Source organism: Lepisma saccharinum, chromosome 2 (assembly GCF_977018435.1).
Source record: "Lepisma saccharinum chromosome 2, izLepSacc3.1, whole genome shotgun sequence".
Lineage (NCBI taxonomy): Eukaryota > Metazoa > Arthropoda > Insecta > Zygentoma > Lepismatidae > Lepisma > Lepisma saccharinum.
In genome coordinates, this window is record NC_139230.1 from 2061674 (window position 1) to 2078629 (window position 16956).

At 38.3% G+C, this 16956-nt stretch overlaps 1 protein-coding gene across 1 annotated transcript in view; it reads right to left on the minus strand.

Moving 5' to 3' along the window:
• The window catches only part of LOC145983856 (ankyrin repeat domain-containing protein 16-like), a 68654-nt gene that overhangs the window by 22912 nt on the left and 28786 nt on the right, over positions 1 to 16956 (minus strand). Inside the window, exon 3 of the mRNA XM_083116914.1 lies at positions 1787 to 1908. Coding sequence (XP_082973040.1) covers positions 1787 to 1908 — 122 coding nt within the window. The remainder of the gene's footprint in view (positions 1 to 1786; positions 1909 to 16956) is intronic.

Sequence of the window (16956 nt, forward strand, 5' to 3'; positions counted from 1 at the left end):
ATATATTTTGTTTCCTTTCTTAGAGCCTAATAAACACCATTAAATGATTACAAGATTAATGTACTTTCACTAAAAATGATTCTGATATCTACAAAATTCTTATGTACATTATTCCATAAATTATTTGTTTAAAGTGATTTAAATCAGTGATTTTCCCCAAAAAAATCACCTGATTTAATCGCGATTTAAATGAATCAGCTTGCTAGAAATTACGTCTTAACTGCACGGTGAAATCTTTAAGTAGCGCCGGACCCTGTGGCTGAGTGGTTAGCACATCGCGCTGCGACGCCAGGGATCCCGGGTTCGAATCCCAATCGGGCATGGTTGTTTGTGAACGTCCATTCATCAATTTCATCACTCATCCCCATCTTCACAAATTAGCCAAGAGGCACAAAACGCGAAGTAAAATAAAATAAATAAATCTTTAAGTAGCATGTCTGGTTATAGGCCTTACGGGACGATAATCTGGTAATAAAGAACGCCATCTTGTTATCACGGGTTCAATCCCCGTGGAAGCAAATCTCTAGGTTCGGATCTCACATAAAACCATGGGTGTCGCCAGCAATTTTTGCAAGGGGGGGGGTAGTCAGACGACGGATAAAACGTGAATACTAGACATAATAATAATATAATAAAGAATTTATCCTGTTCAAGCGACTCCGGCGCCCACCCAGCGTCGTATAAAGTGGGTACCTGGAGGAAACTCTGGAGGGTAAAGGCGATCACATCACCCCCCCGCTCGGCCGAGATCAAGAAAATGTGGGGTCCTAACCCCGCACCCCCTACACTCCCTCACGGTGTGGTGCAAAGCACAAAGAAGCACTTTACGTTTTTATTATTATTACAAAACAATAACTATTACAAACTAATAAAAATATACCTATTTATTCCTTATTATTATTATTATTATTAAATCCTCAGGAAGACTTTTCTACTTCATCCGCCAGCTGAGTGAAAATCCTGAACAACTGTTTTTCATCATCTTTTTAAATTTGATTTATAATTATTCTATTTTGTTATTAAGATTTACATGCCTCATTCAAGAAAATGCTTTAGAAATTAGGGGAAAATTTAGTCATAAAGTTTATGTTGTTTGACCTCTCACATAGAACACTAAATTTTGGATTTTGAAAACTGTGGAACAATGTATTCTCTGCATTAAACGGCAGAATCTGAAAACAGTTATTGCATTTTACATTCAATTATTTCGATGTAATGCAGTTTTTACTTTGGTTATTCTGTTCGAATACCAACAAACTGAACCTCATTTCTGTTATTGACAACAAGAATGACAAAGCTTTCTACGTTTTTGTCAATTGAAATGAATGATATTTTGCAGGGGGGTCGACGGACCTGTTCGACCCCCCTCTTATGCATAAAACCGTAGGTCAATGAAGTTTAGTAGATGCATGTCGTAACTTTCAAAGTTTTTTTTTTACCAAATTAAGTTACGTTCACTTTTCGGGTGATATTTTTGTTCAAAGATCGCGTTTTAATTGATTGAGTTGGTGTTTTAAGTCCACTTTATGCAGAGTAAGGCTAATCGGGACTGGACCTACAGCTTAAAGTGGGATCCGGACCGCTATGTGTCTCCACCGGATATCGAACCCGGGACCCCTTGATTACAAGGCTACGACGCTACCACTGCATCATCGGGGAGGCCAAATACGCGTTTTAAGTTTAAGAAAATGTTATGCAGAATAGTTCAAGTATGGAAGTTCTTTGTGTCTTATAAAACTTTGGTAATAAGAAGTATGATGGATGTCTTTGGCGTGGCGAAACTTACCTTTTGAAAGCAAGTAACAAACGGCTTCTACTTGGCTTGCTTGAGACGCCTCGTGCAGCGGTCGCTTTCCATCAAAGTTTCCTACGTCTGGATTTGTAGTTGGACATTCCTCACACAAAAATCTGAAAATGAAACTGGCAAGTTACTCTATCGTTAGTAACTTTCCATTTATTTCTGCATTGTATTATCATCATTTGTTTCACGACGTATGAAAGACCGCTTGGGTGGTCGAGAAAGTTATGTGATTGGCCCACGATCTCACTACCGAAAGTTTCCGGTTCGAGTCTTGGTTTGGGTATGGTTGTTCCTTTGTCTGTCCCTTCATCAATTTCATCTAACCATCATTCATCTTCACCACCACGATTGGCATAGAAACAGAAAAGTAACGTAAAATAACAAAAATACAAACACGACTTAAGAATTCGCGGGCAAAAATTTGAAAACATAACAGTGGGGAACAAAACTAAACATTATGGAAGGATGGGATCCTAATAGAAGTTATCACACTGAATTTTTAAAAAAATAAGTACTTTTTGTTCATCACCCACGATTTTTTGTGACATCTAGTTCAAGTGTGAAGGCATGACACTGTTCAACTTATCTAATGAATATTGGAACTGAAATCATCACTAGCATTAGGCAATGAAGTGCCAAACGTAAACAATTTCCTCCCGGGATTGAGAAACATGTCACTGTATGACGTAATCTTACACAGTGGCTTGTCATGTTCTTGTAAAAAAAATAGGGAAAATCATTTGGTTAACAACATGAAAATTTTCGGAAATATCACCTGCCTACGGTAGCAACACACCGCCTAAGCCGAAAAAAAAACATCTTCGCCAAAATGTGGCTTGTCATGTTGTTGCACCAATCCCTTCAAAATTTTTGATAGACCACCACGTTCATTTATCATACAATTTTCCATCTCGAAGAAAAGCTCTTATTTGAGAGGTGGGGTTAACTATTGGGTTGATGCATAAGTTCGTAGCGTTTGTGTTTGGTATGGCAACACTGCGATGTTAGGAGTTTGTTTACCGTTTAATGTTCACCAATTGGAGTTGCAGTGCTGTTCTTGTGAACACACATTGAATTTTACAGATTTGAAGAAAGGCTGTGTTATTTAAGGGCTAAAGAACATTTCCGACATATTCTTCTGTCTGAGTTTAACATAGGAGCAAAGGCATCGGAAGCGGCTCGAAACATTTGTCCATTGTACGGGGAGAGTGCCAAGGGGAAAAGCAGGGCAAGAAATGGTTTTGTCATTACAAAGAGGGCATTTTTGACTTAAGCGTTTCTCCACGTTCAGGAAGACCATCTGGCTTTAATTAAGACCGTTTGAACGCTTTAATCCACGAGGATGCACATCAGTCGACTCGAGAATTATCAAATGTGATGAACTGTGACCATTCAACCATCGTGCGACATTTGCATTCCATGGGTAACGCTATGTCCAACGTGGATACGGGCAGCACGGTGCGTGCGGTGTGATGCGAGCGCCGCACCGCAGATATGTGCGTGAACGCCGGGAGTGTCCAACGTTACTGCGTGCGATTGTGATGAGCAGTTGCGACTAACATGGCTTCCAGTTCGGTGCTTTTGGCCGTTGTTGATGCAAGGTACAGATTTTTAATGATCGATGTGTGTGCATATGGCAAAGAAAGTGATGCTGGTGTATATTCTAACTCAGCACTTTATCAAAATGTCGAAAATGGTTTCTTACCAAAAGATTTGCAGCTGTCCAACTTCCATCAAAAAGACCCATTTGTGTTTGTAGGAGACGAAGCATTTCCATTACGAACGTATCTTATGAGACCATATTCTAAAAGAAGAGTTCAAATAATGCAGCCGCGTCATATTTCAATTATCGTGGAGTGTGCTTTCGGCATAAGTGCTGCGAAATTTAGGATCCTATTGAAACCAATTGAAACTAGTGTACAGCATGCTGTTCATATTGTTAAAGCAATTCGCATTCTGCATAATGTTATAATTGACATAGAAAAAGATTCTCTTGTAAACGTCTTGGACGAAAATGTGATGGACAGGAACCTACAGCTCTCGAAGGAACAACCGCGCTTCGAGAGCAGCAGAAAATGTACGAACCGTATTCTGTGATTTCTTCTCAGTGAATACAATTTGATGTTTTTGTTCATCCACTCACGACTTTCAAATACTTAAAACGTGAAAACTGTTACGGAATCCCACTCCTTATCAACAATTAAACGATCTTTGTAACGAGGGTTTGTTTTATCCCACAACACATTTCTTCTTTGCACTTCTGCAATAAGCCCTTCCATCTTTCTCGGCGACTCGCCACCGGACGGCAAATGCGATACAAAACAAACCTGTTTGAAAATCAAACGTTGCGTGCGTTGCGAGCGGACGAATCGCACGCGTAACGTGTCCACGTAGGACGGGCTCATTGCTGACTACAGGTTTGATCGGATACGACTGCCGCGTTGCTCGCATCGCACCGCACGCACCGCGCTGCCCGTATCCACGTTGGACATAGCGTAAGGTTCAGGATATCGCACGCTTTAAATGAAAACAACCAAATCAGCGAGTAGGCCAGGAAGTGCTGCGGCACGATAATGCACACCCACACTCCGCTAACATGACAAAAGCTGCTATCCAGGAGCTTGGTTGGGTAGTTATTACACTCCCTCCTTACTCTCCCCCTCCCCCCCCCCCGATCTTGCGCCCAGGATTGATACCTTTTCAGTTCTCAATGCATCAACCTTCAAGGAAGCTTTGGTGACGAAAATGCTGTTGAAACTTGGCTTGACGACGCTTTTAACCCCGAAACAGCTGATTTCTTCAGCCGCTGAATTAAAAAACTGCCCCGGCGTTGGTGGACAGTCATAAACAATGAAGTGTGGCCTCCCCCATGGCGCAGTGGTAGCGTCATTGCCTTGTAATCAAGGGGTCCCGGGTTCGATACCCGGTGGAGGCACAAGTGGTTCGGATCCCACTTTAAACTGTAGGTCCAGTCCCGATTAGCCTTACTGTGCATAAAGTGGACTTAAAACAGCAACTCTAAACAATGAAATGATTAATTTATGTCTTTTGTTCATCTCAAATTAGTATGAAATAAAAATACTTTTGCCACGGTGAAAAAAAAGCGCTACGAACTTAGCATAAACCTAGGTATGTGACGAAGCTGAAAATTTACCGATGCCGATGTACTCACCGATAATTTTTGGAACCGATGCCGATATTTAACCGATTCCGATACATAAGATTATTAAACAGAAATGGGATGCTATTTTCAGCATGACAAAAATAAATTTTCTATGTACATTTCTATTGCATATCATATGTATATACATATATATTCTCAAGAGATGCGAATGTACATTTGCATCTACAAAATGTTATGTGAAAGTAGTGGGTTTTATGCTATGGACGGCGCGAGAAAGTACGAACCTCTCTCCAGCAGTTTTGGCCTTACTTAAAACTTGGTCAACATGCCCATATGAGTTTTTTGCTCAAGTGTGGAGCACTTATAATTCAAGATTTTTGTAAAAAATGCCCTCGGGAATTTTTCAGAAAGTACGAACCTCTCTCCAGCAGATTTGCTATACTTACAAAAGTTGCATTAGCCAGATTTTTGTCAAAAATTGATATATTTTTGGCCACACCAGAAATTAAGCTTATAGTATGTTTTTCTGTCAAAATCCCAGGAATCTTGAATTGATATCTATTGGGTTCTGAGACCGAGTGGAGTGTGGTGCATTGCTTTGTAATCAAAAGGCTCGGGTTTGAGTCCTCATAAAATCTGATGGCAAAATGTTAATATTGTTGTTTTGTAAACAAAGGGGCTTTGGGTTCGAGTCCCGATAGATGTGGCATTCCATATGTGAGATTTTGAGAATAATTTTGTTTTTGTTGATAGCTCCCAGATCTTAAATTTGGTAAAAAATGTTATACAACAGAGCAAAATTATTCTCTATTAAGAATCACCAGAGTTTTGTTATCTGGGAGCTCAACAATACGGGGCAAAACTGCATAATCAATACAATAGAATGGAGGTCACGTAAACATTGCATGTTCTTTCCAATCTTTTTGATCAGTTCCATGTTTTGGCCAACAATAAATTATTGCATGCCCGTGAGTTGTATGCCAATAGATATAATCTATACTGCGTCTTTTCAGAGAGTTATTTATTATTAAAGAGTAATTGCCTTCATTCTGTTTGCCTGAGTGATTATATCTATTGATATTGCCTCTATTGTGTCTTTTCCGAGGGGAAATTACATGTTATTTGTCATGGAACTCAAAGAGAAATTCTTATCTATACTATGCCCCCTTTTCAGGGGCCATCCATCATATTGAGGAAATTCCTGGATATTGTCATTGCAAACTGAATTGCATTTAGGCTTGGTCTTGTTGTATACAAGTCTGTAACTTACAGAATAATTATTGCAATATTTCTGTATTTTAGCTTTTGGCAGTATTTTAGGTAGGTATCTGCTACGAGCAGAGGTGGTATAAAATGGGTAAGTAATATATTTCCTGACGGTAAAGTATTGTTTTATATCCAAAGAGTTTCTGTGTTTAAATCGTGGCTCTAGTTCGAGTTGCTGTTTTAAATCCATTTTATGCACAGTAAGGCTAATCGGGACTGGCCCTACAGTTTTAAAGTGGGATCCGAGCCACTTTTGCCTCCACTGGGTATCGAACCCGGGACCCCTTGATTACAAGGCAATGACGCTACCACTGCGCCATAGGGGAAGCCCTGAATCGTGCTTCTAAAACTGCTCTGTGACTCGCTCATTTCTTACATCATAAATATATGATTTTTCACCTATGAGAATGACACTGCATATGGTATCATCGGGTAAAGCCTCGTGGAATTCACAGATAATTTTAATGTTTGTTCTGTCATTGACCACAACTTGTTTTCTTTTTGAAGTGTTAATTACAAACATGGGTCTCCGTTCCTTGAATTCATCTGGTGTGTAGTACAGGTCTGTATTCCCGGTAGTGACCCTTTTGAAAGCCGAAAAAGCCTCATATAATTTAAGAAAATCATTCTTGGACATGTCTAAATTATAATTTTCCCTAGGAAAGACTTCATTTCTGCCATTTTTAAGATATATGTTCTTGATGTTGCAGTTATCAAATCTACTTGAATTTTTTTCCTGATTATTGTGTCTCCCAGTCTGAAACAGTACCACCACAAAATCAGGCATGTCAAATTGAATACTGGAGAATGAAGTTGTCGCATCAAATTCATAATAAGTACCAGTGGCAACTTTCTGTACGCATTGATATGTGTAAAATTGCAGAGGAATTTGCGGATTTTTTAGGATATCAGCTTTGTATTTAAGAGCGTAACTGGCCTCATATTCAACAACCGGGATTCTTAACTCCATAGTCTGAATAATGCATTTGCCTGCATCTGGTAAGGTATTGGGCAGAGCTTCTCCTGTAGGGTTTAATGTGCTGTACCTCATCAAAGCATTATTATCATTGGCAGCTCTTCTAAATGTAATTCTTAAACCACCCTTCCACATAATATCTTTGTAATCCGAGAAGAATCCTGGCAACAGGCGCATCGGGAACAGCACTGTATGATTTTTAGATAATATCTTATCACCAGCTTCAAATCCCCCTATTTTGTAGTAAGAAGCCTCGGTTTTGGATAATTTTAATGTGGCCAAAGCTGTGGAGGTAATGCCGGGATAATCTATTCTGTTTATAACAACGCCATGTTTTCTGATCTCAATTTCAGAGAACAGATGCGGCACAAAATTATCCACCAATCTTATATTCGAATTTGCCGGATAATCTGTTCCATCGAGCTTTACAACATCAAATTTGATGTATAGATCTGCTCTGTGGGGGTGTATAAAGCCATCCCCTACATCAAGATCAACCTCAACCTCCGTGTTGGGTTGATTTAAATTTGCAAATGTCCTCCTGTTTGGAGGGAATGATTGTAGCTCATAACTCTCAATATTTTCCATTGTATGTATTTTTATTTAAATGTTAATCTCTATGATAGCAGTTGTTGTGGCTCCAGCAAAATCAACTAATTCTTCTTTTTCATTAGTGACCATCAATTCAATGTAATCTATTCTATTATGGCACACAGGAAAATATAATGTTGGGGATGGATTGTAGATGATGGGCTCCATGAATTCGGAATTAGGTTTGAATGTTGCAATGATGCCGGTTTGTTTGTGAGTGCCTATGCCATTTGATTTGGTGATCATACCCTCGGCCACATTACAGTGAATATTTAGAGTCTCTATGGCTAAGAATTTAGGTATATTCATAGCAGTGTGTTTGATGCCTGCTTCAAGTTTTGTGTTGTTCTCAAATCCTAACAGCTCTCCTATAGTACCCAGATGCACCGTTTCTGTAGCAGATACAATCTCTACTCTGTGAGTGACAGAATTTTGACTTAATACTATACCTCTGGGTAATTGAGCATTTAGAGTGGACAGATTATACTGCCCTGGAGTGATGACAATTTTTTGATCCCCTACTGCAATTGTGTTGTTGTGGTGAGTAATATTAGGTATCAAGTACATGCCGTAAAATGCTCTGAGAGCTATTGTTTTGGGATACACTATGTCATCATGCAATTTGAGTTTTAATATTGAATTTTGGCTGGTGAGATGGAATACCCCCATGATGTTTTAAATACCACAGGGCCTTTTGAAAATTTTCAATTGATGGTTTATTTATTTGAGACATATATCTAAGAACAGATAAACACAAATGTCCGCAATTAACATCTTTGAAGTTTTGAACACGGGCATTATTGTAATAAAGATTAGCTGATTTTAGATATTTTATTAAATTTTCAGGTGGAACACCTCCAAATGAATCAAACACAAATGCCTCATTGTTTAAATATTTAAGATAACAAATCCAGTGAGTGCCCTGATTTTTGTACTCATCCAAATTAACAATGCCACACTCTTTCCTGAGTGGTTGCTCCGGCAAAGAATCAGACATGTACACACCTCTAAAATGTTTGATGCCCAATGGCTTGATTAAAGCTTCAATATCTTGGTTTGTAAGCGGCTCTTGTTTTTTTTAAACTTACTCATGGCTCTCTTAACACCTTTGCCTTTTTTCTCCATGGCCAGGTTATGGCGCCTCTGCTCATCTAATTCTGCCCTATTTTTCTTGGCATCTATTACTGTTTTTGCTATGGCAGCTGATCCCCCAGCCAAGCTCCCAACAGCCCCGAGAGCAGCTAAGATGGCAGGGATAGTAAATATGAACCCCCCTACATGTGATTTTTTCCTGGATTGCTGTAATTTTTTTAATTGGGGGGTGCTAAGCAACAATTTCATACCATGTCCCTTTGCAAGACAAGAGTTTTTTTTCTTGCGCTGCTTTTTGGTCAAAAGGCTGTCAATAGTTTTAAGAGATTTGAGACCTGCATAAGGTATTTGATACATAACACCCTTGGCCTTCATTGTAGGTTTATTATATACATATTCACAGCCCCCACCCCAGTTTTTGTTTGGTGCTCATAGCTATGGTGGTTCCCAATGCTGCTATTTTTTCACTCAAAGATGCATCTTTGCTTACAAATCTGCCAAATGCAGCCTCTTCTAATTTCTTGTCTGCAACATGTCTCTTGTCAAGATCAGAATGTGTGTTGTATGCTATGTCATGGTCTCTGCAAGCAGCATCTAGGGGATTAACACCAGGGTCCCCTCTGTTTATTCTATGGTCCAATTTTGTACCGGGACCACAATACTGATAGCCTGGAATGTGTAGTTCAAATGGCAGCTTGTTTATAATGTCATTAACAAGGCCCCGACCCTCAGAAACATTCCAAAATTTAGGTGGTAGAGTATTAATAATTTTTATAAGATATCCAATGCCCTTAGGGTCATTCACTATAAAATTAGATAATTTTGTGCTTATCATGTCCATAATTCCAACTTTTTCATTGTAAAAATTGTGGTTGCCAGCATTTTCCTCCCCAGCTATCACCAGCAACCTATCCACAAGTTTCCTGACATCATCAACCCAGACAAATTCTTTAGGCAGGGTGTTGTATTGTTTGATCCCACTACCTGTCTTGATCTGTGACCATATGGGCTTGATTAAATTGTTGTATTTTGCCCCACTGCTAGACTTGACTCTTTTTTGCGTGGGATCATTGTTCTGGTATAGAGCATCTGATTTTATTAATATTTCTTTGTAATCCTCATAATCTTGATCTGTATAGCTGCCAGGCCTTTTCCTAGTTATCAGTTCCCACAACCCAGGTGTGCCGGTGTACTTAACAAAACCACCTTTTTCTCCGAGACGAGATTCTGAATAAACAATTATATCATCCCCCATAAAAGTTACTCTGAAATTACCGATTCTATGAATAATGCTGCCATCAAGCTCTGTGTCAGCATATAAGCCAAACACCTCATCTTTGTTGTCTTTAGGTGTGCTTAAATATTTTTGAGCAAGAAGACCCAATTCAATAGGATCCTGAGTAGCCTCAATTCTTCTAGGAGCAACAGGACTAGGTGTATGAATACTGGAAAGTGGGGTGAATGGATAATCTAATATGTTCCTTGCAGCTACAGGCACAAGCTCTGTGATCAAATCTTGATTTTGCTCTGTAACAGTTTTGATATTCTTACCTAAATTATTAATAGCATCAATGACAGGCTGTTCTGTTTGCTTGTGTTTTTCATAAATTCCACGGTTCTCTGATTTCCATCCCTTAAATCTTTTTACAAGATAATCTCTTAACTTAAGATCATCAATGACTGGTCGTTTCATGGTTATTTATATATGTTTCAACGTCTAGAAAATCGTTGATTTTATTTCTGTATTTGCCAGTATTAGGTGTTCTTGTCATATCAATTGTGACAAACCCATAACTGTCCTGGTTCCAGCACTTGCTGCAAAACTTGGAAAAATCATTGTAGCTCAAGTCACCACCTACATATTCATCATGTATGTGTTTGAGGTTGGTATGGTCTTGATGAAACACACATATAAAATTGCTGTTGTCTCGGATCAGTTGCTTCGGAATTTTAGAAAAAGTCTGTGCCAGGTAGAAGCAGTCAATGTTTTTGTGCCGGCCCTGTGTAAAGAAATTTCTAACCTTGTTTTGATTATCCAGTATAATGTCATCAAACACAACAACAGAATTATCGAGACATTCATGAAGTGGCTTAACATCTGGTTCAAAAGTGGCAATATCCAATCCATCATATAGCTTCATCAGCTGCTGATATTTTAATTGTTCCAAGCTCTTAGAGAAGACATACAAGTGCCTGTTTTTCCAGTCTAACCAGTTGGGTGCCAATAAAAAATTATCAACCATTAGTGTAGTTTTACCACAAGCAGATGGCCCAACAATAAGACATCTAATATTATCAGGCAGCAAGTTGCCATTTCTCTTATTCTGCTGTTCAGGTTCTGGCAGCCTTTTTATAACATCCCAGGTGCTCATATTATCACTTTGTCTGCCTCGATCCAGCTGTTTTCCGGATGACCTAGCCATTTGACAAATAACTTGTTGCCTTTTCTGCGGATGATTTTTTCTATGAGATATGTGTCGGGCTGTTTAGTTTTGCTGAGCTCTTGTTCATAGAATCGGCCTTTGAGAATTTCTCCTCGGTGATCTTTTATTATATATGTGTTAAGGGTCCCGGGTTTAACTTGAACCACTGTAAATAATTCGGTGCTCCAGTTTCTCGTAAAGCCTCTTTTGAATAAGTGCTTATATTTGCTGATTCTTACTTGATCGCCCACCCTGTATTTGGCCTTTCTTGTTGTTGGCTGGTATCTAGGATAATAAACAGTCCTGATCAATTTTTGCTCATCAGATGAAGTTACTTCAGAGGGTTTCATGTTGATTGTGGAATGGACCGAGTTGTTATATTTATGTAGAAGTTCTGGAAGAATATTAAGCCATTTATAATTACCTTGCAGGGTAAATTGTTTATACATAAGATTTTTTAAGGTTCTGTTGAATCTCTCTACAATTGAGGCTTTGAGATCACTGTAACTCGAGTAATGTTTTATTGCCTGGCTTTTAATAAATTGTTGGAACACAGAATTATAAAATTCTTTGCCATTATCTGTTTGCAAATAGCGCGGGGATCTTCCTGAATGATTGATGATTGTCCTGAAGGCTTCTGTAACACATTTTCCAGTCTTGGATTTGAGTGGCACAGCCCAGGCAAATTTTGAAAATGTGTCTATGACAGTGAGTAGATACTTGTAGCCCTTGTTGATCTTGTCTAAGTTTTTCAACTGCCCACTTGCCATCTCAATCAAGTCGCTCTGCCATAAATCATCTATGCCCTTTGTGACTACTGGGAGTCTCTTATAATTATGTCTGGCTTGTCTGTGTAATTCATCAACAATAATTTGTCTAGACATGATATGTAAACAAGAATATTGCAACTATGGGGTGTTCAGCAGCTGATACTACAGGATTTTCTAAATATAATTTGTCTCCAATATGTATTTTAAATTCCAAAGTGCCATCATCTTCAGTATAGGCTGTTTCTAATGTATTGGGGTCTGTAAAATCCTCTAACTCTACACTGGTGATTTTCACTTTGTTCTCAGCATTTGTTATTGATAAGGTGGGGTAGTGGTGTGCCTGTGGTTGAAGCCAATATTTGATCTTGATTGGTCTCAATGTGCCCCCAACAAAAAACTGGTAATAAAATTGTGCAGGGGACAGCATATATATTTTGCCACCTGGTGTAAATGGTGAATCATATTCTTTGTTGGGGATGCTGTACAATTCAAGAATTACTGTATGTTTTGGATTCTCGATTATGCCCGTTATTTCCTTTTCTGCTGTAAGCAATCTGCTTGTTACAGATTCAAGGTGCTCATTGATGGTTCTAACAACATCATCGTGGCCTGGCTTTATTTTTATGTCCACAGCAAGTCTCTTGTATTGTTGCACAATTTCTTGAAGCTGGGTGGCAAAAACAGACAGAGCATTTGCTTGATTGGATTCCATGGTCCCTAGCTGTTGCTTGATATTAGCTACAATTTGTTGCAAATTTTCAACAACTGCCAATTTTGAATTTTGAGCAGTAAGATCATGGACCTGTCTTCTGATATCCTCAAACAGGGCATGCAGTTCATTAATATGTTGATTGGTTGGTAGAGTGGCCACTGTCTGAGTGAGTTGTTTGATCTCTGCTTGGATATTCTTGATATCTTCTGATTTCAATATCCTATTCACAGCTCTCTTAATATTTTTAAGTTCCTGTGATGTGGGAAGATTTGATACTGTATTCTGCAAAAATTCAAGTGCCAATTTTACATTGTTTAATTCAGAAGCATCAGCCACATTTTGCATAGCATTTTGGAGCAGGGCTATATCTGCCTGAGTGGGTGTTGATTGTTGTAAAATTTCAAGCTTTGTTTGGATATCATCGATCAAGTGATGAAAATGAGATAGCTCAGATTCAGTGTTGAGGTTTTCAAGCTTTGTGATTTGTTGCTGGACACTGACAAGTGTATCTACAATCCCAGGCAGGCGAGATTCTAGTACATTTGCCAAATCACTTTGCACTGCTGCTATTGTACCCTCAAGATGGGTTATGGAACTTTGAATTTTTCCAAAATCTTCATATGTTTCAAGTTGCAGCTTAATGTTTGCTACACTCCGAGTTATTGCATTCAAAGCATCAGAAGATGGCAAGTTGTTCATAAAATTTTCAAGTGTCTCAATTTTTTCTTTAACCTCGGCTATGGCATTGTGCAGAGGATCCAGGTTAGGTATCTCCAGTGACTGAATCTGTTCTTTTAGAGTGGAAATCACTAGATCAAAATCTTCCTGTGATTTTATGCTTTTGACAATTGTTTGGAGCTGTGCCTGGACATTATTTATCTGCTCTTCCAATTGCTGTTTCAATTGCTCGGAGTTGTTGGCCTGGGTCTTAAATTTGGCTTGAAGAGCTGCTACAGCTTCTTCCAAACTTTGAAAATTATCTAATGTTGCCAGGTCAGTATATTTCTGAAGCAGCACTTTGAGTTCAGAATCAATTTTAAGAAGAGGGTCCATGCATTGTGATTGTAAATTTGTAATTTCTAATTGAAGACTGGCATTCAGTGTGGTTTGTAAAGCTTGTAAATCACTTCTTAATTTCTTGACTCTGACATCAAGCATCAGAATCTCATCACTGTGATCTTCATGTCTTGTATGGCCAAATATATCATTAGGCATTTTCTTTTAGTGGTTATTTATTATTGAATATCTGATTCTTAATTCTATAAAAAAGGGTATAAGCTTGTCATATGATCCCGGGACCTCAATATATAAGCAGTCACCAGCAGAAACAGTATATACAGTGCCAGAAACCATGTTTGAGTGCTTAATTCTGTAAATATTTCTCCCTATTGAAATCTTGACATCACCCTCAGGGGTTGTAATAAATTGCAATTGCCCACCTACAGGTAATTGGTAATAATTTAAATTATTATTAAATATATACAATATTTTGCCTGTTTCTTCATCATTATCTGTAAGTATGCTGTTCAGATGAATAATTAACAAGCCACTCAGTTTAGACATTACAGATTGTAAATCAGGAGAGGGTTGTGGTGTCGGCAGGTCCATAATAGCCTGTTTTTTGAACCCAAATAAGTTCATAGGCATGTTTATTTATTTCAAATCATGCTCTGGAATTGGGCATTGTTTCCCACTTTTCAAATCACAATGCCCCCAAGGTAAAGTATGTGTGCCACATGATAAAATGCATCTCTTATCATCATGTGGGTCCAGAGCCACTTTTGTTACAATATTTGAAGTCAATAAGTGATTCTCACTCTGAATTCTATTTTCTGATGTTCTAATTGAATTCTGTGATTTGATGCAATTTTTATAATCTTCAAATACAAGCTCTTTTTCCACAGTAACTCTGCCAATGCCCTTGGCTTTTTTGACAACAGCACTACATGTTTTAAAACTGTACATCTTGGCACTTAACCCAGCAAATTCCACAATAACATCACCAAGTGTCTCATCTTTTAACTTGCCAGGCACCTTTTTGTTGTGGTGTTGTTGAATCTTTGTATGTTCACTGGTATCAAAATATTGAAACAATTCAGGCTGTGACATATCTTGATAAACATCTTCTGTTTGAATATCAAGAATAAAACTATCCGTGTCCATGTACAATAATTTTACACGATCACCATAAAAAGGTTTCAGCACGTCATAATATAATATTAACATATGTAATTTGGACAATTCCAATATCACAGCCCCTACATAAATAGGTTTATCAAATTTGATCTTTGTTTTCATCATGTTGAAAAGTGCCATGTGCTCATCATAAATTCTTCTATAATTGAAGTTGGGCTTTGCAACCAATTTTTTGCTCAGGCTGGGGTCAGTAATTATTTTAACATCGGTATGTTTTCTGACATTTTCAATTGTTTTGCCATATACTGAATTCACCATCAATTTAAACAAGCCCTTATCAAATTGGCTCTTTGCAGATGTTCGAAGCTCCGTGTTTGTATCAATGTATGGTTTCAACCATCTTGAGTGCCTGAACCTCAAGACTTTGCCAACTTTGGTTACTTGAACACCATGTTTCATCAGGAACTGGAGGTTTTTGTAATATAGGACACAACCCTGTTTCGGCTCTAGAGTCATCATGAGCTTCTTCTGTTTAGAGCCAGGTGAGCACTGAACCTCGGGAATTGGGGGCAGATCAGAAAATTTATTGTGCAAATGATCTGGAAATATCAGATCAGCCTCTATGAAGAGGCCACTGTCACTGTCATCAAAATTCTTAAGATCTTCAATATTGAAATCTTCAACCCACTCAAGCCCTGCATATGGCAATTTATCCATCATAGCGTGACCATAGAGGTTGTTTGCATCTACATACAGTATATAATTTGATGGCCGTGCTGGATCATAATCAGGCATATACTTGTTATTTGCTCTGGCATATCTCTGGGAACATTGCACCATCCCACCTCTTATACATTTCTCCATAAACAGATACATATCTTGATCGTGGATCAGATCCAATTGCTTTTTGGTGTTGAAAAACATTGCAGACCATGCTAGGCCCGGGGCACTGTAAAAATACACTGGGTCCAGTCCATAATTTTGCATAGAAGATTTTCTGAATGTTTGCAATATATCAGTTGAGAGAGTGACATCAAGTTTCAAATAAGCCATGTGATAATCACCAAATGTCTTGCATTTAAAACTGTTCCACATCAATTTGGCATGGTGATAATCTTCATCAGTGATTCCAGATCCTCTGATTCTGCTGTAAAATGCTTCTTGCGGTGGCAGGGAACACTCATCAAATTTAGAAAAATCTGTAACATAGTCATATGGATATACACCCTTCCGCCTAATTAATTTCAGGTCCAGATTTGGAAACATTGCACGTGTGATTTTCAAGTCATCATCAGATAATTGAGAGGCTAGTGTGGCCAGGCTAGCAGGTAAAAATCTGTAAGAATCAAGAAATCTTATGTGAATAGGAACACCATCAACTTTAATTATCTTGCTAATAGATATATATTTTTCATCATTTTCAGCTAAAATGTTTAAATTCTGCTTGTCAAACCCCTCGTACCTGATCAGATGATGGAAATCATAATTGGATGCTCCATGGCAAAATATGGGGATAAATCTTGGTCTCTTGATCTTAATATTACAGCTATTACACAGGGCCTGTTTATATCGACCATCTGTATGAGAATGGTGATGTACCTTGATATTTGCATCTGAAAATTCACAATCACATACCGGGCATTTTTCTGCATTGTTGAAATCCTCAATCTGTTTCTCTGTTAAAGGCAACATAGGCTTTGATATTAATAAGATGTTAGATGCTATGTCACGGCACTCATTTTCTATTTTATGTTTAAATATTTTGATGGCATCTGGTCCCATGTATGAATATTCTTTAATAATAACACCATCCCGTATAACCAGAAAACAAAAGCTGGAAGGTTCATGTTGCTGGTATGGTGTAATTGCAGATTCTTCTGGATCTGGGCTACAGAATGCAATAGGTTTGAGGTTCGATTCGAAATCACAGACAATATATGCTGGGTGTTCCAACAAGGCTTCAAACTTTTTGAATTTGCAATTTTCACTTGGATTGGGCATCACCATATGAACAGGTTTATGGTTGCCACAGTATTTCAGATGCTCAATTAACTTGTTTTTTGCA